A 26,456-nucleotide genomic window follows, 5' to 3' on the forward strand; every position below is an offset into this window, starting at 1 on the left:
ATAATAATTTTCACTGGTTTTTAATAAATATTGGAAAGTAAGATTTTTTTAGGTTTTTTTAAGTTAAATCTTTTATAACATTTGTACTCAAATATTCAATTTGATAAACATGAATTAAAGCTCATCCCTGCCGTTATTATATTTATTGTCCTGTATTGCACTTATTAAGATTTGAATATTAAAAATTTTTTAAATACTAAAATTATTTACAGTTATAAAGATATAATACTTTAGGTTATATTATACTCTATAATTTAGGCTTTAGATATTTTTTATAAGTTCTGAAGAGCATTAATGTTCTGGCTGAACTAACCTAATAAAATTGTATCAGACTAGTTAAGACAACTGTTAATAATTTTTTTCAAACAACAAGTGTGGTATTATAAATCATATTTGTATACTGTTGATTTATTTATGCTTTATTTAATTAAACTCATTTGTCTCTATAAAAAAACTTGTGTATGCACTAATCTATCTAGACTTTAATTTAATAAAATATCTTTATGATACACTGACAATCATATTAAATTTATTATTACTTATATTATACCTATTATAGGTATTATAGCTAAAATACCAATATGTTTTTATTTTTGATTTAAAAATTATAAATTTGACTAACAATAAATAACAAATATTGAAATTTATAAGATTTGAAAAGTTATTGTTATATTTATTATAATTATTACAAAATGTAATATTTAACATTTTTACACTGTACCTGTTGATATATAATAAACTTAATATGATATTTGCATGGGCGGATAAGCAAGTTTTGGCCTACCGGGAAATATTTATAAGGGCCTCATAGTATACAAAATGAAAAAAATATATATATAGAGGTATTTTTTTTAAATATATTATTTTTAAGCAAACAATTCTTTCTTACTTTTGTTGGAAAATAAATTTCAAAAAATCTATTAAAATATTACATTACAGAATTTATAATGAACAATTTTTTACCTAAGCCTTAAGGTAGTCCAAATAACACTTTATTCTTATGTTTTTTTTTGAATTTTCATGCTCGCTTATACAAGTATAAACATGTTTTCAATCGATAAACCCTTTGGAAAATGGACCGGTTCCATCACCATAACAGATAAAAATACAACAAAATGAAGCATTATGTTTGAAACTATAAGATACCCATTTACGATTCCCGCAATCATTTCGATTAAAAGCTTTTGTTGGTGCAAAAGGAACATTAATCTTCAGTTGAATATTATGATGGAATGACCCAAATTTTGAAAAATTTGCCAGTGCTGTTTTTTTAAAATAGTTTTCAGATAATGCTAAAATAAATAAGAAACTTAATAACATTTGTTACAGTATTAATTATTATCATTAAGTTATTTTGTATAAAAAATTGTACCACTATTGAGTTTATTCAATTGATTTTCAGATCATTTAAAATGTAAACCTTAATATCATTTTCTTTGTCTATGGTTAAAATATCTAAGAAAATAAAATAGGAAGATTGGTTAACTGTTATTTGATTTAGCAAAAATCTAATTAAATGATGTATACTACTTTGATCAATAATTATTTGAGATTCAAATATTGAATCATCATTAAATATATGCACCTGATTTTTAGATGCTTTTGAAAGTTAAAAATTGTCTAAGTATTATACATTAATTTGTGTAGGTAAAAATGTTTTATATCTTACTGTTTATAGTAGGGTGTTTATTTTCTACGATAATTGTTCCACTATTGAGTTCATTCAATTGATTTTAAGCTGATTTAGAATGTGATTGATCATTGTCATATTCTTTGTACGTGGTTAAAATTTCTATCATAAAACTTTTTATGAACAAAGTTGTAAAAAAGTAGATACACACTAAAATATTAGTTACATTTAACAGTACGTAAAGGTTATATTTGTAATTTGTATAAAGTAGTATATCATGGGACTGAAGTCAGGGAGGAGCCTCCACATTAAACATGGGCGAGGGCCTACCGGGAAAATCCCGATTTCCCAGTGGGTCTATTCGCCCATGAATATTTGATTACATAATAAAATATTAAAAATATCATATATAAAATATAATAATTATAATTTTGCAATTGTTACAAACAGTAGGTTATATTTTTTGTTTTCCTTTTTATGTTAAAAGGTGCTTGAGCTAGGATATTTTTAATCACTTCTTTCATTTCACTTTCAGAAACTTGATTTTTATACTTGGATTGTTGTTTAACAGCATCTAAAACATAATGTTTGCTAAATTATTTTACCTATTTATTACAAAAGAAATACATATTGAAATTATTAATTTATCTAGTCATTAAATGTAAGGACATTTTTTAAATTATCTTACTTTAAATTACAGAAGAAACAGCTAAATTTGAAAATTTTAACATCTTTCCAGATTTTCAAGAATATGAAAAGTGTTGAATAACTCATCTGAAAATACCTTGTTTATAATTCTTTTGATCATCAATTTGAAATGTTTTCCACAAATATAGCTATAATGATTAGTCTTACATGAAACAAAAAATAACAATATCTACTTTTTACTCTACTATCTAAGTATAATAGGTATTGTTTTCTTACTAAATTAATTTGAAAGGCTCTATCTTTAGATATTTTGTCATTAAATGTATCAAGGTCTGTTGTGTTATCCAATGGTAAAATGCAATCATTTATTTCATTTAATGATGATGTATTATTACAGTTGCTACTTGTACTTGAAATGGTGTTGACTTCAAGACGTGTTTTAATTGATTAAATTCTTTGTACTATGTCCATTTGATTATTGACAAGTTTTTTAAGTTCATGTTTTATATAAGCCAATCTATACAGCACCTCTTATTGAAAATCACAATCTGTATAGTAAGAAACTAGACTTTATTACAAAGATATTTGAAATATGTTTATAAAGCAATTAATACACAATAGTTAATAGATATAGTTTTGTAGTTTTATTTTGTTAATCATAATATTATGAGAATATTAATAATTACTCAAAAAATTATCTAAACAAAACATAGACCAATAATATTATAAGTATAAACATACTAATATACAACAAAAATGCTAAGAAATGTGCAAATATACGGTATTTTCTTGAAATATTTTATTTTTCTTCAAAGTCAAATATTGTGTATTTAATTATTTCCATCTCACAAAACACAATTATGTCTTTCTTAAAATAATCTAAAACCACCATAATAAAACACACAAATTCAAGGAGCTCCGGAACAACCCAGTTTGTTATTATTGATATGGTATTAAAATAGTAAATTTAGGGACTTTATTTTGTAATAAGATTATTTGATTGAATGACACCAATAGAAAAAAATGAATACAACTTAATATAAACTAATTTTAATTATTTATCCCCAAGTCATTCTTATTTTAGTTAGTAGTTTATTTGATATATGCCTATTATTAAGACAATTTGTTTAGCCTGAAGTAGTTAATGTGGTTGGTGTATCAATCACGTGTGATGCTTGCGGCAGGTTTTGTTTTTCTATTGATGATATTATATTTATCTTGTTGGTTACATTTTTCTGAATTTCTTCTAGTAAATAAAAACAATTAATTTTTATACACACTTTAAGTGACGATCATAGAAAAACAAATTGACTAGATTTACATGACTGGATGATTGTGATTCAGATGTTAGAGCTGTTATTGAATCATCACTTCCAAATTATCTATTATCATCAATATCTCTTTTATTATTTGTTAAAGGTTTTGAAATAATTTCTAAAGTATAAAATAATATTCATTTTAAATTAACCAAGTATTTTACAATAATAAGTAATTCATACTTTTTTTTCTTGTCAGTGGTAGCATATGAAAGTTGTCTGGAAACTGAGGGTTTTGAATATAAATATTTATTTTTACTAGAGTTTGTAGTTTGAGAACCTGAAAAGTAATTGTTATTGTAAAAATATTATGTTTCATATTTAATTTAAGTACATTAAATTTGTTTTTATTCAACTTACTTTTTAATTTTTTCAGAAGTGACCAACCATTTAATCGTGGCTCAGTGACTAGAAATGTAGTAACAATATCATCAATACAATTGTCATTGGATTCATCTTCAGACGCTAAACATTACAGATCACATTAAACATTTACTACCTACCTATTATTTAACAGTTAATATGCATTAAATATATATAAAAAAAAATATAATACAATATTATTATTATGTATTTTGTTAAATACAAATTATTTATTACTATAAATCCAAGTTTAAATTGTATGAGATTGACTTGTAAAAAAATAAATCATGTTCCATGATTAAAACTCTATTTATAAAAAAATGAATTAAACCACTATTTGAATGTCTTATATCTAATTAATTAATTAGGTAAAAAACTAACTATTGCATGTTCAAAATTCTTAAAAATTATATTTGTATATATTATATGTTTTAAATTTTAGTGTATAAATATATAATAATATGCTAAATGCTTTTATTTTGTTTAGCTTCTAATCTTTTTAAATTAAAAGGCGCTTGTGCCAAAATGTATTAAATGACTTCTTCGATTTCATTTAATGAAGTATTCTTAAATTTTGTTTGTTTTTTAACAGCACCTAAAAAGGTAATTATATTTATATTATAATTATCAGTTATCAAATAATAATTATAATTGTATAATTGTACATATTATCATACAATATATAGTCATTAGTTATAATAAATAATAATAGATAAGACTTTTAAAATTATAATATTATATTTTAAAAGATTTAATAATAATTTCAACAGGCAATAGCCAATAGGTAAAAGTACCTTTGCTTAATTCAAACTGTTTTGATGCTGATGTTGGTGTCGAATTGTGTTCATTGATATTTTTCTCCATTTGACATACTAAAATTAAATATATTTTTGTAATTAACAATAATAATTTTTATATAAATTATAAGAATAATTTAAATATTACAATAAGTTGTTTGTTTTAATTTAGTATTATCCAACAGTTAATCATTTGTTTGTTCATAAAATACTAACTGCTACAGATTAAACCCATGTTAATAAAAACTAGTTATTTTTAATTTTTTTTTGTGAAGAAGACCATTCAGGATTTATTTTTGTACAACCAAACCTTTTATTATTTTTTAAAGTTGTTAAGTATAATTCTTAATCATTTTCAATATTAAATGTTTAAATTAATTTACAAATAGAAATAGTATTTATGTTTTTTATACTGGCCATTGGGGTCAGTAAATAGTGACATAGAATCAGTTGATGATGAAGGAGAACTAGGTGTATCTACTGCTTTAATAGTTTCATCTTCAGTTAATGAAAAATCAGATTTATACTTTGCTATATCTGCTATTTTTCTAGCTTTTTCTAGTATTTCTGAAAAATAAGTATCAGAAATACAAGTTATACTTATTATATTAGCATAATTTTGAATGAAATAATAGATAGTTAACACTTTTTTAGTTTATCTATGTTTTTATGAAGAATCCTAGCCCTGAGAAATTTGAACTCTTTTTCATTTGGTTTATATTTTAAAACAATACATTTTTTAGTAAGCACATTATTTTTTGGCTAAGCATATAAAGTCAGACTTTAGCCGTTGGACTTAATTTTAAAGTTATAGTTATAATAAAAATGTATAGTATTTTAATATAATTAGTCATCTGGACATTCGTTAAAATCGAAAACACAATCCTTAGGTTTGTTATGTAAAACCACCAAGCTATAGGGTAAATATCGGATATTCGGACTTCAAATAAATATAGTTTTAGTAGGATAAAGTTTTAGTTTTAAATATTTAAATTCCAATCTAAGTTAAACATTGGTATAATCCTTATGATTGACAAATTCTGTGTGACAATGTACATGTTATCTCAAATTTTGATTGAAAAAAGAATATTGCATTATAGATTATTATTAATCATTATCAAATACTTCGAATACAATATAAAGAATAATAATTTACATACAATATCGTATAAATCTTTTATTTTAAAAATTTGAAATTTAATGAACTTTAAATATTTATACAATTGTATGGATTGACAAATGTTGTGTGGGTAGTTTTCAACTAAATACGGAACATTATAAGTACATAAAAAATGTTATTGATCAATTTTAAAGCTGTATTTTCTGTTACTTCTAGCAAATAAATCTAATATTATTTCATTCTCTACTACAATATCTTATCCAATATTTAGTATTGCTAAATTAGTAAAGTGTTCTTAAGCAATGTTGGCTCGAATATATATGTTAATCCTAATAGATGAAAATACCTTTCACAAATAGCTGAGCTCACACATAAATATATGACTCCCACCTGCATAATTTTAAATGAATTAGGAAGTACTACTTTATGTAAATGTACTTTAATATTTTAAAATTGACTTCTTTAAACATGTTTATCATGATATTAATTTTGTATTTTAAATTAGAACAATTAATGTCAATAATATCCTATATATAAACAAAAAATAGGTAGTCAAAAATAGTAAATATCAAATAAAATTCGAAAATTTTAATTTATAAATAATACGTAAGTATTTTATAATAATCGATCTGAAAAGAAAACTGTTTAAAATTTAAGTAAAAAGCTCATTAACTGTAGTTGCAATTTGTAGACACTTTTCTGTAAATCTGGTACTCAAAATATAATAAAATCAAATATTGGATAGTAATAAGCATTCTTTCCAATATTTTTTCGTGAAAAATATGCAGTTTTTGTTCTTGGTTCACTTTTCCAAATGCTACACGACAACAAAAACATATTTTAAGTTGCACTAGCTGTCCGTCTGACGTTAAAAATATCTTAGACACCATCACAAATTTGTTGAAAATTCTACTATAAGTAAGTAAATTTATAAATTTAATAATCTATGTAATTCATAGACTATAGACATAAAATCATAACACTCATAAAGCCATAACAATAATAAACTTATAACTAGATAGTCAGTTTTTTCATTTGATTAAAAATCTTTTAAAGTTAGATAATGTTACAATAAGAATTACCATTTGAGATACTTAAATGCATTTTTTTCACACTTTTTAACAAAGAAAATTCCTGAAAATTTAAGAACCCTCCATATCATTTATTTATGAATGCATTTATATTTTAACTAGGTATTTTGTGAGAACTTTTACATTATAACATGCTTTAAAATCAGAATTTTCCACTTTTAGCTAAAATTAAAAAAGTACATACATGAGTACTACTTATATAAAAATTATCTATTTGGGTAGTTATAAGTTAGATAAAGCTTCATTTCAAATAGGTACCTAAATATTTTTTAATTATTGGTTATGGTTCATTTATACATGTGGAATTTTATTATTATTATTTTCTTTTTAATAAATAATAATAGGTACCTTTTCAATATTTGTTTATTAAATATTAAATTACTAATTACCTAAATCTATCTGTTAAATAATAATATATATATATGAAATATAATATTAAATTATATTTTAATTTTAGGTAATTACTTTATTGAAGAAAATATAAATGATATTGGTATTGATGATACTTTAAAAATAAACTTAGAATCAACAATGGATTCCTCTTTTATATCTACACCAACTACTATGAATCAAAAGAACATAATGGTATTATATGCAGTTCGCCACCAACTACATCATTTAGTTTTAACCAAAGCCAAAGTTCTGTATCTAGTACACTTACAAATATATCTTGTGGTAATTCTAGTAAAACTAATAGTATTCTTAAATATTGTGATAAAATGAATCTTGAGGAAAAAAAATATATTGATGTTCTTTTGGCTCGTGCAGTTTATGCTAGAGCTGCTCCAATGAGTTTAGTGGATAACTCTTACTGGTTAGAATTATTTAAAACACTTCGCCCAGCATATAAACCACCTATTAGTCATTCAATTTCAAATAAACTTCTAGACGATGAATACTCAAAAGTTAAAGATCATACCACAATTTGTATTGCTGATTCGAACGCACTTGGTCTTATGTGTGTTGGCTGGACTAACATCTGGAATGAAAGTATCATAAATTTTATAATTACAACTCCTAAGCCAATTTTTTATAAGTCATTAGCAATTGGAGTTGATTGCCATACAGGTGAGAATATAACTGAGCATATTATTTCTGTGATTAAAGATGTTGGCCCACGTAAAGTTTTTGGTGTTGTTCCAGACAACGCTAAAAATATGAAAAAGGCTTGGATTCTTATAACTGAAAAGTATCCTCATGTCACTTCATATGGATGCGTTGCACATGGCCTAGATTTACTGATAAATGATATAATTAAAATGAATTCATTAAAAGATATTATTAATGATGGAAAAGATATAGTTAATAATATAAAAAGGGGGGCACATAACTAGTGCAGCATTTTAGGATAAAAGAAATGCAAATAGTTCTACTTCTATGGCGCTTTAGTTACCAGTTGTCACTAAATGGGGATCAGTAGTGGTTCTTTTAAATCACTATTAGTTAATAAACAAATAATCCGTTCAATTAATGTTGATGAAATTGTTGAAAAAGATCTAAAGCCAAATGTAAAGAAAACTATAAACAATTTAAATTTTCGGAAAAAAGTTGAACATTTCTATTGTCTTATGAATCCAGTAACAAAATGGATCACAAAAATTGAAAGTGATACATCACAATTAAGTATTGTACCTGTAATTTTTATAGAATTGAAAAAATTTTTTGAAGAGACATTACAAAATAATACAATTTTAAATAGTGAAGAAAACATAATATTATGGAAGCTCTTGATCTAAGAAAAGAATTTTATCAATCTAAAATTCACAAAGCTGCAAATATACTTGACCCAAAATACTTTGATAAATCTTTTAATTCAGATAATCACCGAAGCAGTAAAATTTATTTATCAGTTATCCAAGCACTTGGATAATATAGAGATTAATGTAAGAAAGGTAATTTCTGATTTTGCCAACTTTAAAAACAAATTTGGACCATTTTCAAAAATTAAAGAATATCTTTGGATAGCTGCAGAAGAAACGGAGGCATTACATTGATGGACAGCATTTTGTAATGATACAAAATAACTATAAAAATACTATCTTTGACAGACTATGATACTGATACACCGTTGAACTCGTTTACTAGTCAAAATTAAATCAACACAACAAGTATACTTAATGATAGCATTGAAATATCTCTTGAAACAGATGATGATGATGATGATGATGATTTATTTTTAAAATTTTCTATGATGAAACATTGAAGTTTTAAATTATTAGTTACCATTTACCGTATAAAAACTTGTTATATTTTTAATATTTAATAACTTAATATTTTATGTTTATTAAATATTACATGTTGTTTTTGTTTTAATCAAGAATACCCAGAATAGGTATTCATTTTTTTTATTTTTATCTTTTTAGTTAATTTGTTTTGATTATTATTAACTGTTCAATTTTAAATATTACTAACTAAAATTTGTCATTTTTTAATATTTAATAATTTAATATGTTTATGTTCATCAGATGTTACATTTTATTTTAGTCAAGAATATCCAGAATAGGTATTCATTTTTTTATTTTATCTTTTTTGTTATTTTTTTTTTATTTCTATTTACTATTCAGTATCAAACTATCAAGTATTCAAGTATCAACTATTAAATATTTTATGATCTTATTTCTCGACGATGAGAGAAAAAAGAAATAAAAGAAAAACTTAATAACATTAATATATTATAAATTATTATTATTGATTATTTCATATTTGTATATATTTTAGATTTCTAGTTAATTTAAAGCCATGATCCATAATAAAATCATTACAACGTGAAATTACAGTATGGTAAGGGAAAAGGAGAGAAGTACGAGATCTGGTGAAACTCATGACCTTACATTTGGATATATTTAGAGGTAGATAAGTTTGTTGAAAAGCTCCTCAAATCGATTAATATCACTTTGTAGTTTTAAACAGTCTTCATTCGAATTTATTTGAATAGAGTTTAACATCATTAGCAAAAAATAAAAACGACAATGATGAAGAGCGCTACCTATGATGTTGATAGAAATATTGAAGAGTAAAGGTAACAAGTGCCCCCTAGTGGTATTCCAGAATATGCTAAGTATACGTTCGATTTAAAATTGAAAAGTGAGACCCATTGGTATCTATCAACTAAAAAGAATTTAAGCCACGACAGTAGGGGCTCACCGAATCCAGATGCTTTAAGGATCTGAACTAGAACAACATGATTAATTAACGGAATCAAATGCTTTGTGGAAGACTGTGTAAATAAAAAGAATTATAAATAAAGTTATTAAAAACTAAATTACATGTAACAGTCGACCGACCCGAGCGAAAACCATGTTACTCTTTAATTCTAATAGGGTTGATAAACAGACTAATATCATTTAATACTAGGGATTCCAGAATTTTAGAGATGCGAGATTGAATGGAGATAGGCCTATAGTTCAAGACAGAAAATGAATCACCTGACTTGAGAATTTGTGTTACAGAGCTAAATTTTAGTATAGACAGAAAAATTCCTTCATCAAGAGAATGCCTGAATAATAACCAGAGTTGATAACTGATAATAGAGCGTAGATGAAATAAAAAATCACCAGAAAGACCATCAGGCCCAATAGACCTAACGCCACGCAGATTAGCTAATTTATAAAACACATCATTAAAACTACTTTTTGAGAAGAGTACGCAGAAGAAAAATACGTTGAAAATAATTCAGCAAAATCACTATCACACGAAGTGATGTGCTCATTGAAATTTATAGAACTAGAAATATTACTATTTGATCTATTTTTTTAAACAAATTTCCAAAAACTCATAGGATTACTAATAAAAGACGAGTCAACATTAGATGAATAGGTACGGAATCTTTTTTTGAATAAATATTTAAATTTTGTCCCTAAAAAGGAGAATTGTTTATAGTCGTAAGCACTAGATGAAGATTTAAACTTAGCATGTGCTTGTTTCTTTAATATTACTAAGTGTGTAAGCCCTTTAGTGAACCATGGAGGATAGGAAGAAAATATATATCAATTACCACTTTATGTAAGGCATCATAAAATACATTAACAGTAGAATCAATATCAAGGGGCTTGAAAGTAGATGACCGGTCAAATATTTCTAAGTATACACTAATAGAATGATAATCTGCTTTAGGGAAATTAAAAAATTATTGGTCACATTTTCTATTAAGGTCCAGTGGAGAACAAGATAATAAAATATAAAGAGCAGGGTGGTAAGGATCAATTGGGACAGCAGGCTCAAAGGATTTTTCGACAGACATGTGCTTGCAGTTACAAAAAACGAGATCTAAAATCGAACCATGACAATTGTAAAGAATATTTAACTGAAAGAACGTATAGGTTGCGAATGCTTCAGTTACACACGGCGCTTTGGGAGACGATGAATAAGAGTAACATAAATCACAGTCATCATTATCCCATAATATTTCAGGTAAGTTATAGTCACCGCAGAAAATATAAGTATGTTCTTTGAACTGGCAGGTTATATATTTAATAGTTTTTACGAGAGATTTATAAATATCAGGGTTGGAATGTGGAGGAATATAAACACCACCGACTACATAACAAGTGGTATCAATAGCAAATTTAACAAAAATCTGTTCAACATTGGTCTCAGATATTAAAATTAAATGAGAAGAAATACGAATGCCAATTAGGACACCGCCACCATAATTACAATGACTAAAATTAGAACAACTCTCATATCTATAAATATTATAATTAATCAGACCAAGTTTGTTATCATAAAAATTTTTTGTTAGCCAAGTTTCAGTTAAAATTATATAAGTGAAGTTAAATTGAGATACATTACAATTAAAATTGCGTAGTTTAGACCTAAGGCCGCAGAAGTCTTGGTAAAACCAACGTACTGTAACACTATTGGTAGAAGAAGTTAATGATGAGGTTTTAGATGCTGATGATGAGCGCCTGCGTTATTTGGAACAGCAGTACCAACTTTGGGAATACCATTTACATAAATGATCCTCAACCCGGTTTCACCGTTTTGTAGTTTTTTCAAGTTCTTCATGGCACGATTGTAGCATCTGACGTTGGAGAGGAGTCTTGTCACTGACAATACTAAATCCTTCAGGGAAAACAGTACCCAACCGTTTGGCCTTATGGAATTCAGAAAGCAGGCGATTTGTCTTATCTTTTGAGTCGAAAATTACTTTTAATGGACGCATAACATTAGTTTATTGTTAGATTCCAGGCAGGATAATTTTTCTTTGAAAGCATCGACTTCACTACGCAGACGAGAGTTCTCAGTTTCAAGCGCGTTTTTTCATAAAAGCTAATTACCCTAACATTAGTGGGTAAGCAAATTATGCACATTATACGAATTAGAAGAATTTTAAAAAGAGGACCCCCACTAATTCATTCACAGTTAAAGGGTTTAAGTATCAATTTATAATAGAAATTATGTATTAAATTAACAATTATGAATTAGTTTTTATGCAAGATACCGACACGATGTGGTACATTTTTTACCTATATTTGTTTAGCCATAAAGATATTTCCATGTGTATTTATTTTTATAGGTATTGAAAAAATGAGATACCTAAAATTGTAAAACTTGATCTTGATAGGAATTTCTGGAACCTATTATATGTATAGGGTGAATAACACCATTAAAATAACACTATCCCAATCACTAGTGAGTTTTCATTGTTATAGTAACGATTAAAAATCTTTTTTATTTTATATTGCAATTGATAGGCTACATAATAAATAGAACACAAGATAATATGATTCTTTAAAGTATCTCTAATGTTGATCACATACCAGTATAGACAGTGCAGTAGTATACTAGTTCATACTTATACATCAAATTTATATTTTCATATTGTATTAAAAAAAACAATGGAGTGTTGCAATGACGATGTGCTGAATGATCACACATATGTAAATATTGGTCAAATAACAGTAGACAATCACTTGGTTGATCACAATTATTATATACCAAGTAAACCAATTTAAATTTTTATTTCCAAATACTAAAAAATAAATTTGATTAATTAATATGCTTATATTACACAACATTTAAGTATATTAATAAAAAATCAGTGCTTTTACAGTTAATATTGTAAATCATTATTATTTATTAGTATGTTTGTATAGAATGAGTGAATTTATTGCTTTAACATAAAAATGTATTACTTTTTAAAAATAATCATTTATTTGTATTAGGTAGATAATATACACTTTTATAACGCTTAATATGATAATAGTTAGGTTAGTTTTACTTAAATTCAATTTTTTTTAGTTGAAGATAGTTCAGATTCAGAGTTGGGCGAAGGTAAGTAGCAAATTTAATTTTCCTTACTACAATATACTTAAAATAAATATAATATATTTTAGTAGTTGAAGAAAACAATGAAAATGATGAACCTATAATTGATTATGAGAACGGTAATTTGTATTTAATTTTATAAAAATAATTGTTATATAGCCATTGACATTTAGTTTTTATTAATTTTCTTCATTTTAGAAAACTTACAACTTAATCGTACATATAGAATCATACCAGGAGTACATAATAATAATAATCCACTCTTTAGTTATAACTTTGACTACATTTCAAACTTAATTGCACCAGTTCGAAAGAATGTTTTTCATTATTTTTTTTTAAAATTTTTTTATTTAAGTTATAATAAATAATAAACACATAATTATTATGTCACAGTTCCAGTAGATCAAAATCCTGAGACTTACACCATAATTCCTGGAGTTCAAGCCAGGTCTCAAGTTTATGTGGACAACTTAAATTTTAAGTATTACAAAAAAAAGTACTGTACCCGTTTGTAAATCTACATACATGATAAAAATTATAGAAAATTAAGATTAATAACTAATACTAAAATTACAAATGAAATAATCACCTTAATTTTTCGTTATCAAAGATATTTAGTTTGCCACAGAAAAAATCATGATTTGCCATTTTGCCCTGCCACGGCTAGTATTAATTTAAACAACCAGGGGTACTTGTCATTAAACCGGATCTATAACCATGGCCTGGAAATCATTAATAAGCCATTAGCATTTTTTAGAGAAGCAGTTTCTAAGAGTTCTTTCATCTTGAAATTTATCCTCTTCTGTTAGACAAGTGTATAATCAGGAAATTGTCAAGTAAATATAAACAAGAAACAATAATGCATTTCATAGTTCTTAAAAGTTGAAATTATTAGTCACTCCGAAGCAGCAGAAAATTATACGTGTTTCCAAACACAATATTGGGTTAAAAGGCAGCAACGATGCAGGCGACCTCCTCTTCCAAATTCTCTAAATCATTTAATACAAATATTAAACTAGGTAAAAAAAAAAAAGATAATAATAATTTAATTGTAATAGCAAAAATTCAATCGTAATATATTTTATAAAACTCAGATTTTTCAGAAGAGAATGTCCATTAATAGTCGATGGAAATCATATAGGTATTGTATTTACTAATATTGAAGCAATACAGAGATATCAAGCAGAATTGGGCACTGTTGTGGTAGTTAGGATTGATGGAATATTTAAAAAAACATTCCTACAAGTCCACCAGAACTAAAAAAAAGGTGCTTTTGTCAAATTTCAGATAGTGTACAAAAGTGTAGTGAGTAGAATCAACTATAAATAATGATAATATTAATTGTATTGTATTATAAACAATACCAATGCGGCAATGTTTATTGTTAATATTATAACTTACCAAATAAATTGATACGTTGTACTTTGCAGTCATTTCCAATGATATATACATTCTTTATTTCAATGACTCAAGAAAGTTACTAAGCACTTTTGAGTGTTATACGCAACTTGCTGCCATTAAATTACGATCAGTTATGTATAATAACAGATTTTGAAATGTCATAGATGAATTCTGTCAAAACTGTGATGCCTAAGAGTAAATTGATGGGTTGTTGGTTTCATTACTGTCAGGTAAATATAAATAAGTAAAAAAAAAATACAAACTTTAAATGGAATTTTCTACACAATATACATTTCATTTCACAGGCAGTTATACGATACAGTAGGCGGAAATTGAACAGTGTATTTAATCTTTTTCAAAGTTTTCCTGTTGCAACAAGAGTTTTGAGAATGGTTGTATAAGTATTATTGATTAACTGAGCTTTTTGAATAACAATAGTTTCCTTGTTTAGGTATTAGCTTTACCACATTTTCCTGCGGAAAAAAGCCACCCAGATTGTCCTCAACACGATATCACTGAGGGTTTCAGGGCTATCATTAATTACGTACAACAATTTCCAGACATTGAAGAACAATTGAGAGCTTTCCTAGTTGGATATATTCATAGATATTGGCTGACTAAAGTTGAACATAGAATTATTAGTGTTTTTGGGTGTGAATATAGGACCAATAATTATTTAGAGCCCTTTCACTCCACTTTGCTGACACAAATGTCAAAACATCTAAATATATGGGATTTTATCCATAAGACTTTCCTATAAATATTATTTTTTTAAAACTCTAATATTGCGTAATTATATTATAAAGGTAGGTATATAAGTTCTTCTTCTATACAATCAATACCAATAATTTTTTTTAATCATTTGTACATTTTGATCACTATAGACAAATTGACACTGATTGAAAATCAGTATTTTGTTGAGTTACATCAAGCACGACAAAATTATACGGTATTTTTAAATTTAGCATTTCATAAACGGATAATGTAACATCAGTTATAATTTAATAAGGTTGCCAGATTAGAGATGCTACTTCGAGATAGGAAAGATTTATCACAACTCAAATATTTCGTCAACATATACAATCATTGAATATTGACGGGGATAAATTAATGTTCCTCAGGAGGGCAGGCCATCAATATGATGGATACGCTCAAGGACAGATAGGTCCATTCCCTGTAAGTTTATATAATATATAAAATGTAATTTTGATAGTAATTGACAAAGTATAAAAAAGTTCGTACTTAAATAACAAATTTTTTCTATTAATATTTTTACAGGATAACAACATTTTAATTTAAATTAACCATTTAACTGCTCAAATGAGTTGGTTTGAACAAATAAATGTTTCATATTATATAGTATTCATTAGATTTAATAACAAGATGTAATAATTGCTACTTTTATATATATATATGTTTATTTGTAATTAATAATTAGGTGTTATATTATGTATTTATGTATTATTTGGATAAGTATTACCTATTGATTTAAAAATTTAGATTCTAAGCAGAACGATGAATGTTTTGATTTTACAATGATTTGTGTATAAAAGCGTGATTTATATTTCATAATATTTATCTATTATAAGTTTTTATTTAAAATCTCGACATGAAAAACAAAGAGTTTAAATTATTAATTATCACTATTTTATAGATATATTTTATTTAAAATCAAAACATTAATTCTAACACTTAATTTATCGTAATTTAATTATTAACATTATATTATTTTATAAATAAAATACCTGGTTTATATCCTCCGTGCGTTCTGCCAAGTTCCAACAGTACTTGTATGGACATAAATCATAATATTCGTGACTGAATACCTATTAGCTATGGAGACCAGTATAAGTATGAACTATTGGTTATTGATATTTTATATTGTATTATTGTAAACTCTGTAAAGACTAAATTAATTTGTGACTTGTGTACCTATGTGTTAGAAGGTTTAAATTAAAACCATTTAAATACATCGTTATCGCAACTTGAAAAATATATATTTGGTTATTTTGGTCTTTTGAGTACTAACCATAGAGCATAGAGTAAGAGTAATTACTTTATACTATAGAGTCTATAGTAGTTTAGTGTATGGTAATTGGTAATAAACTAATAACAATGGAAGTCCTAAGAAAATAATGCAATAATCAGATGTCACTAAAAAAAAATAGATTTTTTCATGATTATAAATATTATTTATAAATAGGTATATGTAGTAGTTCGTGATTTAAACTACGTTTTATATAGTATCTCACCATCAGCCCACTTAAATTCCCATTAGGAATTTTTTCAATATTTAACGTTGGTAATAAAAGATATTCCTATCACGTTTGGGATAACTGTACCCAGCCCGCAACCGCAATAGAAGACAGTGTTGCCTTCACGTCAGTGATCATAAAAATAAGAACCAATCTAGAAAGAAGAGGATAAAAGAGAAATTTAATCCAGGTGTACTCAAAGTGGAGGATGAGCGCAATTAGGAGATATACCCCCTTTTTTAAATATTTATTTACACTAATAAATTAGTATATTATTGATATTTTTAGAAGTAAAATTATGTAAATGGATAATATATTTTTTTAATATCTAGTAAAATATGATTACTAATCGTAATTTTTTTTTATAACAAAATGCCTTTTTAATAATAATTATTTATAGAAATATAAAGATAAAATTCTGTATTTATGAAATATGCTTTAGATTATACTTAAAATTTAAATTCAAATGTAAAACATTTCTGTCATAACGACTATAAACTATAACTGGAAAAATAATATAAATGATGGATGTTTGGTGACTTCATTTTCCATTGGAAAATATTACCTACGATCCTTTGATCCGCGATTTATCGAAAAAAATAACAAGACACAGAACCGCTCGGCAACATCGTGAACGGCCCGTACACCACCCATCCGAAACCGGTCATCGGTTCTTACAGGTGTGTTGCTCATCGTGAAAATCCCGTCGGGTAGATATCTGCCGATAACGGTGGTGAAACAGAAGTGAACGGGATGGTTGGGGCAGGGTACACAATGAAAGAATGACAACGTCGCGCCATGACTCCGCTCGTATCAATACGTTATAGGCCATATTGGTGCAATCGGAATTTCTTTATTCGTGATTCGCCTGTTGTCCAGTGGGGGGGTAGTGACTACCGAATATACTGTATATGGTATATATGCGCTCACGAAAACATTCCTTTTCAACTGCTGCGCCATTATTGCCACAGCCACTACTCGTATCACACACTAGTTGAACATAGTCATTCAGCAGTACATTAGCGGGTTTCCACCAAGGACAAGTAACCTCTTCCAATATCTTTATTAACATTCGTTCGCTAGGTAAGTAACGGCGACGACGATATTATTAATATTACCGTGATAAATATACTGTCATATAGCACAGATATCTAATAAACTATTGTTTTTTTTTTTTTTTTTTTATCGTAACGAACATTATTGCAGTCTCCACTATAATGCATCGGTCTGCGGGATTGACGATGAGAAAACTATGCGGTGAACTTGAATGTCCCAAATATCACTTGTGCCAGCTCCACGATCTCCAGTGCTACCCATGTCCATCTTACTGCAACGAGACATCTAACAACTTCGACGCCAATATATGCGAGCAACGGTGCCAAGGTACGTTTATATTATAGGTATAACCACCGCTATAGAGCCCAGAAATATATTCATATACCTATATGTTTTTGTTTTTACGATTTTTAAATTAAACACGTATAACATAGTGTATATAACTATCTACTCTTTTTCTAACAATTCTCGGCTACAATTGATGCTTATAGCCGTGTAGATCTTAGATCACACGAGTATACATTATGCTCCATACACAGTTGCTGGTTACACGTAAATGATGTATGGAGTATATAATAATTTACTATACATTTATTTGATTGATATCCTTTAACCTAGTAGATAAATTTCAATATTTTTAAATTCTTATAAATCAGCAAAGTATACCAATAACAATAATAATAATTAGGATCGTCACATCTGTTCACGCGTTATATTATTAAATTATACCTCTGTGGCGGTTTTACGGGGGGGGGGGGTCCAGAGGGTCTGGACCCCCCCTAGATCCCGAGTTTAGATTGTGATACATTATGGGTTCTGGGAGCTCGGGTTTTGACTAGCTATTAAGACTTTTATACGCGGTTACAACGCGTATACATAATTTTAGTGATTTCATCATTATTATGTCGTATATTTTAATTGTTTGCTACAGCTATATAGATATTTATATTTGCCCTGAAATTATAACGTTTACGATATTATCTATTATTTGTGATAATAATAGCGTTTGGCCGTTTGAACAACAGTTACAGCCACAGCGATAAACTGTCGAATCATTTATCATCGTCGAAAGTCTAAATTGTAAATTTTTAATCTTGTTATTTATACGAATTAGTTATTATTTACGAGTTTATTCACAAATACTCTTTTAATATAAGATTACCATTCAATTTAAATCAAATTAAAAAGTATTTATAATTCAGATTCGTAAAAATTTAAATATTTATATTTTATAATAAAAATTGAATAGGTACCTATTATATAAGTGGTGTAGCCAGGTTAGATTAGGCAAATATTAAGAAAATTTAAAAATTATTTTAATTTCAATCGTTTATGAAAGTCTCTACAAAAGTCTAAAATTGTATTTTACTGATTTTAAATTATCATCTTTATTGTGTTATTTATTATTTTTTCATGAACAAAAATTTACTAATATTTACACTTTACAGCTATCTATAACCGTGCTAGTAGGTATTTAATGCATAATATAACATTGTGTATCGATTGCGATGTTAAAAAATATTAACGTTCTACGATTTTTTACCACATTCATTGGTTTCGTGTTAAAATCTATAAATAAATATTAGTTAGCGATTAGCAAAAGACTCCCGACGACTATACTTATCTCTACATCTAATCGTATAGTTCAATAATTAAATAATAATTAAATTTTATTCAGCAATTACTAATGGGTTTAACTTTTTTTGTCATTAGGTATATACTATAAGATAATGTTAATGGACCCCCTCCAGAAAAATTCAAAAAACTGCCACTGAGCTACCTTATACATAGCCGCGATATAGTGTTATTACTTTTACTTATTATAATAATAATTTCCTCGTCTACACAGCAGTCGTTTATGCGAGATCAACCATGTCGTCGTTTTTGGTGAAAAAAAGTATTTAATTAAATTGTGACGATTCGACGATAGCGCGCGCGCACTAAGAACCTTATTTTATATTAAGGTAGATGACAGACAATACAGACAGTCTGTTTGCCAATCTTAATTACCTACGTAATTTTACATGTACGATTTTACTATACCCACATAACTTGTAACATGACTCGAAGATTATTTATTATAACAGTGTTTCTCAACGAGTGTATCGCTGAATAAATCCAAATGTGTCACGAAGTACCTATATTAAATGACACAAAATATTTAAACATTTTCCAATACGATTTACGAAAATTAATAGTTATTTGATATAATTTCTATAATCATTAACATAAATTATCTGTTATCGTCATATTTTAAATAACCAATTAAAAATTAAATTAAAATTAAATACTACTCATTATACTGATTTGTTTAATGTGTATCGCGAAGAATGAAATATTTTAATAGTGTGTCATCATAAAACTAAGGTTGAGAAACACTGCGTCTCACAGTTCTGCAACCATCTGCTAATACCCACTCCCTACACAATATTGTATTCATGTCCTTTCGATTACAACGAAGTTTGTTACCCGAAAAAATCTCTCCTAGTCCGTAAACTCTAGTAATCATAAGCACCTCGAATTACTATAGATACCTATACAAACAATAGTAGAACATTATACATCGTTATAAATGTATAAAGTTTTAGTGTTTTATCTTTTCCTCATAAGATTATACTAATATGCATTTTATATAATTTGAAAATTTTTTATAAATGTCTACTAAATAAATTAAAATTCATAGTAACAATAAGTAAATTTTAATTTTATAAATACTACGTGAGCCGCATCCGAGTATCTGACTATGACAAGGGTCAAAGGCTACGTGCAACTTACGGGTCGCAGGTTGGCCACCCACCCTTAATAAATAGTAACGAGGTAATAATGGTTGGTGGTCTTACTTTGTTATTTTTTCTTACTGCCTTAGTATACGATTTGAAGGATAATCCCAAAAGGAATGTCCTACATAAGTATTGTTATTTGTTGCTTGTACGTGTGTACAAAAAAAAAGAATAATTTATAGTACCCGTAGCTGTACATAATTGTTAAGTCTTATAATCTTATGCATTTAAGAGACGCGCGTTCAGATTACAAAAACGTGTTACGTTATTTCAACATTTAAAACATTTTTATATTTCAGGCATTCTAATAGAATTTTTGTTAAGTTAGTTCATATATAATAAATGTGTGCAATGAAATTATATTTAAAGATAAACTGCATGTAAAACCTAACATTACTTATTTTAAAATTAAATATAAATAAATAATTCTTGTAATTAATTAAACTAATTAAAAAAATATATTTAATATGCCCCCCATCCGCCACTTATCAATCTTACTAATCTCATTGCTACGGCGACGTGCGACGTGACGATGACGTCGGACCCACGGCGTTTGCCGTATCACCATTGTAATAACTATTATTAGGTACTATATATATACTAATAAATAAAAATGATTGCAATTTGAAAATTCGTCTTCACGTTTAACAGACAAATAAAATCGCATCAAAAACACTTCGTTACAACTATATGTAAAAAAAACTAAGTTAAAAAAAATGTCTGTGACATTACATTTAGTAGGTAATGATTAAACCTTTAAAAAAAACATGATTTAATATAGAAACTAAGTAAAATGACATTTTTAATATTATAAATACCTATGACGACAAATAAGATTAATTATAAAGTTAAACACTTAGTTTAATATAATTTATTAAATAATACTATTACTATAATAATAGAAACACATAAAATCAAAAATTGAAATCGTTATATGTTGAAATTTTTGTAACTTTTGATGACGTTTTAAAGCAGGTTTAATACAATTGCATACTTTTTACCTTTTTATCGGCCAAAAAACAACAATTACAAATAGTATACCTATGGATTGTCTTTTTCTAATTAAACACAAATACAACACTTTGAAGAGCCAAAACACAGTTCATGTACGAAATAAAGGTGGTAAAAATTGTTTCATTTTTATTATTACCTAATATAAATATACAAGTACTTAATTTAAATAAAGATTTATATAGATTTATATTAAACCATAAGAATAAAAAAGGCATCGTAGACTTTATTTTTGGGTAAAAAAACCAAAAGCGAAAAGACATTTCACCAGCCTAACCAAGTCTATTATTTATTATGAATTTTATTCCATTTATAGGTTATTATTAATTTTTCTAAACCAACTTTTCGTACACATACTTTTTCAGGTACATAATTTAGTGTATTTTTTTTTAGGTAACAGGTTAAAAAGACCACAAATTTAATTTATTAATTAATTGATTAACAACTGATTAGCATTAATTTATCGTTTTTAATTTTTTTTCCCAGATTACATTCATGATTACATTCAACGTTATGTTAAAGCTGACGAAATACAAGGTGAGCAAATGCCTACAGTTATAAATTTAAACTACAGTATTTAATAGATTTATCGATCTTTTAATACCTAACTCATAAAATATGATTTCATGACAAATTCAGATTCACTTCAAGATTTGGAATTCCTGAAATTTTGGATGACGTGTTTAACAGTACTGATAGTCATTGCGTTCATTTTAATTTTTATCGCTTGGATGATTTTATGGAACCGCAAGAGGGAGACATTAAACGTTGAGAACGGGCGCAAAAAATCGGGTTTCAAAAATAAAATGGTTTCTTTAAAGGTAAAAATACAATATACCAATATTTATCATTATTATAACTTATGCTTAGAACTATAGAGACTTCTAGCATGTTTTTAAATAATCATTCAATACATTACTAAGTTATATAGAAATTTGTTATATAGATTTTTTATAAGGCTCCCTTTCCCTCAAAAAAATTAAGTTAGAAAATACGCCACTATCATCTACGTGTATATAAGAGTTAAGTTTATTCTAAAGATTGTGTGTTTTTTTTCTTTTACACAGTTCAAAGACAACGCGGTAAGTATAATAAGTGAGACAATGGACAACCCGTTGACTGAGACGACAATGCGGTCAACAGTGAGCTCGTCATTCAACTCACAGGCCAGCACAACAAACTCGTCACCGAACAAGCTGCCCTGTGAAGATTTCACACTTGAGGCCCAGGATTTCATTGGCTACGACAACTCGGGGATGTGGAAAATGTCCCCGGTCCGTAGTAAACTGTAACCGGTGATATTTTATAAATGAATATAATAAATTATAAAATAACACCAGCAAAAAGAAGAAAAAAGTAAAACATTAGGTTTAATAATGAATAACTTTAATATCTATTAACATTAATTCTTAAGTGGTATTTTTTCACATTTAAATTTAAGATTATTGAACAATGTAAACCCTAAATTATCAATTCAATTTTAATTGTACTTTTTTTTTAAATAATTTATTTTTATACAATATGCTATGATTTCACGCTTATTAATATATTAAATTTATCATTACTTAACACTTATTTTAAATAAAAGAATGTTGTAATAATATAAAAATATATTATAATAATATTACTGAATAATAGTTTTTCTGTAAAAAAGACTCACAGGTAGTAAATTACGTTCATCTTAATTTGTCTTTGATAGATCCAAATTTATTTATTTTTATTACACATTTATAATTAGCTTTATTTTGCTGTCTAATTAATAGCTTAAGTATGTTTTATATAATACCTCCTGGTACAATTCCATGTTAACATAATATTGATAGATATATAAGGGACATGTATATTATAATCAGGGCTCAGGACTTATAGCATTTAAAATTTTTAAAATAAGCGCTTAAAATAATCATTATAAGCACTCAAATAAGCATTTAAAAAACTTAAATTTGAGCAAAAATATTTAATCAAAAAAAAACTTTCTTTTTTTATGATAAAGTAGGTACCAGACATAATTTATAACTCATAACTGTAGTATTATATTAACATTCTGTTGTTCTTTATACCGTCTAACCACTTGTTGTAATACTTGTTTTCCTAGCTACTGTTGTTAATAAGTAGGTACTATAAATAACATTTTGATAAAATTTAAAAAAGTAAAATATAAAAATATTATAATAGTAGGAAAATAATACTAATAGTATGAAATTATTTATCTTAATAATTTCATTAAAACATTAAACACGAAAACTTCAACAATATATACATAGGCATAGTAACAGTATTAATTATACATCATGTTATTACTATCCAATATTAGATTCTATTATATTTTGTGTACAAGATTTCCAGATAAGTATCTACAAATTACAACAACAGTTGATGAATTATTTAAATTAAATTTTAAACAGTTTACTTTTCTGATCGATTTTTATAAAGTACCTACATAGGTATTATTTATAAATTGCGAATTTTCGAATTTCATTTGAAAAATACTATTTTCTAACTACATAGGTATTTTGTGTTTATAAGTAAGATATTATTGACATAAATTGTTCTAATTTAAAATACAAAATAAATATCATGATAAACATGTTTAAAGAAGTCAATTTTAAAATTATGCAAGTGGGAATCACATATTTATGTGTAAGCTCAACCAAACCTACGGTTATGCAAAAGGTCTTTTTCATCTAATAAAATTACCACATAGTATATTAGAGCCAACATGGCTTAGGAACAATTTAATTATTTTAGCAATACTAAATATTGGAAAAGATATTGCAGTAGACAATGAAATAATATTAGATACATTTGCTAGAAGTAACAGAAAATACAGCTTTAAAATTAGCCAATAATTTTTACTATATATAATGTTCCGTATTAAGTTGAAAACTAAATAAAATCTGTTTTGTATTATTATTTTATTGTTACATTTACTTAGCTCTAATGCCATACATGATGTAATTGTATAATGTATATTATAAAAACAATATTAACATTACAATTAAAAGTAGATGAAATAGTAAATAAGAAAAAATGTGTATTAAGCTTTATTGTAATTAGGGTATTCGTATGTATTCTATTCAAAATTGATGAACCTATTATGGAGGATAAATTTTTAGGTGTCTATAGGTAGTAATAGACATAAGGACATCGTGATTTATGATTTACTATATAAATAGTTATGGAAGACAATGACCATAACTTTTCTCCTTTAAATTAAATGTCTCAATCAAATAATAAAAACAATATATTTATGCTTTCTTTTTTAGAAAAAGCCTTATTTTAAACCGATGATAGCAAGATATAACAAGCAGCAAATTATTATAGTTATTAGTTATTGTAGTAAGCAGAAATTATAATAATTTTATTGTGTGAACCTCTATTTAATGATTTAATAATGTAAAATATTCATATTTTTAGAAAGTGTAGTGTCTTCTATTAGATCTATTAGACACTCCACAAATAAAAGACAATCTGTATTGATTCTCTTATTGGAAAAATAACTGTTGAAAATAATGACCAGAACATTTCTAATCTTCATTTAATGTCCCAATCAAATAATAAAACAATACACCAAATAATATGTTATCTTCTGTGAAAAACAATACAGACAAATTGTGATATTTTTATTTATACATTTTTTATAGGTATTATTATTTTTATTAAAGTTAATTTATTCTTATTAATTGTTGTAGATTTTTCAAACATTTGTGATAAATTCACTAACAAAAATGAAATATGACATATCTGACATTAATTCAAAAACAAATGCTACATATATTCTTTTAAATTCTTTTTTAACCGATTCTGGAAATTCCATTGTTCAAAACCAGCTAAACAACGAAACAATTCGTACTTCTGATTATTACAATTTGTTTCTTATTAAAACCGAGGAAGACTGTAAAGCGACTGTAAAGAGTAGAATTCTTGGTGAAAATAATTTAAAAACTAATTTGGTATGTGTATGTGATAGTGTATAATATTAATATTGTGAACATTAAAATTTTAAATATTTAGTAATTCCATAATATCTATAGTCCATTTCCTTGTTGTCAAGTACTTAAATTTTCATTGTTAGTTGGTATAATTGATGTTGGAGATAGTGTTTGGCAATTAATGATAAAAATGTTCTCTGATGAAGTGCTTAGTTTGTACTCCTTGCTAGGATACAAAAAAAATAAAAAAATTTCTAAACTCGAATGCTGTAATGTATTGGATGGTAAGTTAAGTATCTATGCGGCCATACAATTAAAAGAATATGATCATACATTTTTTTAGTGTTCTTAAATGATCCATAAGAATATAAAATGAACTGTTTCAATAAAAAAGAATTAACTGCGGTACCAGAACCTTGGTTTAGAAATGGCTTCTCTGCTTTGCCATGGAATGGTGGCAGGAGGGCAAAGGGGGCTACTATAACCGCTATAGTCGATGATATTGAAATGTGATAATTATGTAATAATTTTTAAAATGTGATCAAATTTCTATCAGATATGGGCCTAACCAAGTATTAAGATTTTCATGATAACATGACACCTAATGATATTGAAATGTGATAATATTATAGAATAACTTTTTTTTTTTTAATTTTTAAAATGTACATATTCAAATGTATTTTATTATTTTATTATTATAAATCAACTGTACTGATTATTTTATTCATGTGCAAAACATTTGTTTCAAAGCATTGTATGTATATTTTTTATGTACTTTTAAAATGT

At 26.4% G+C, this 26,456-nt stretch overlaps 1 protein-coding gene and 2 pseudogenes across 1 annotated transcript; 2 read left to right on the forward strand and 1 right to left on the reverse strand.

Annotated features, from left to right (window-relative positions):
- Positions 1-2,070: 2,070 nt before the first annotated feature.
- On the reverse strand, positions 2,071-4,050 carry LOC113560110 (annotated as a pseudogene).
- An 8,755-nt stretch (positions 4,051-12,805) lies between these two features.
- Positions 12,806-15,417, forward strand: LOC113560111 (annotated as a pseudogene).
- Positions 15,418-18,108: 2,691 nt separating this feature from the next.
- LOC113560113 (protein grindelwald-like) lies at positions 18,109-26,183 on the forward strand. The gene is made up of 6 exons (XM_026965883.1): positions 18,109-18,274; positions 22,225-22,275; positions 22,378-22,559; positions 22,806-23,026; positions 25,773-25,954; positions 26,035-26,183. Exons 1-6 carry the CDS (start codon positions 18,109-18,111, stop codon positions 26,181-26,183), a joined length of 951 nt encoding a protein of 316 aa, XP_026821684.1.
- Positions 26,184-26,456: the final 273 nt, after the last annotated feature.

The sequence above is a fragment of the Rhopalosiphum maidis genome, chromosome 3, assembly GCF_003676215.2.
Source record: "Rhopalosiphum maidis isolate BTI-1 chromosome 3, ASM367621v3, whole genome shotgun sequence".
NCBI classification, from domain to species: Eukaryota; Metazoa; Arthropoda; class Insecta; order Hemiptera; family Aphididae; genus Rhopalosiphum; species Rhopalosiphum maidis.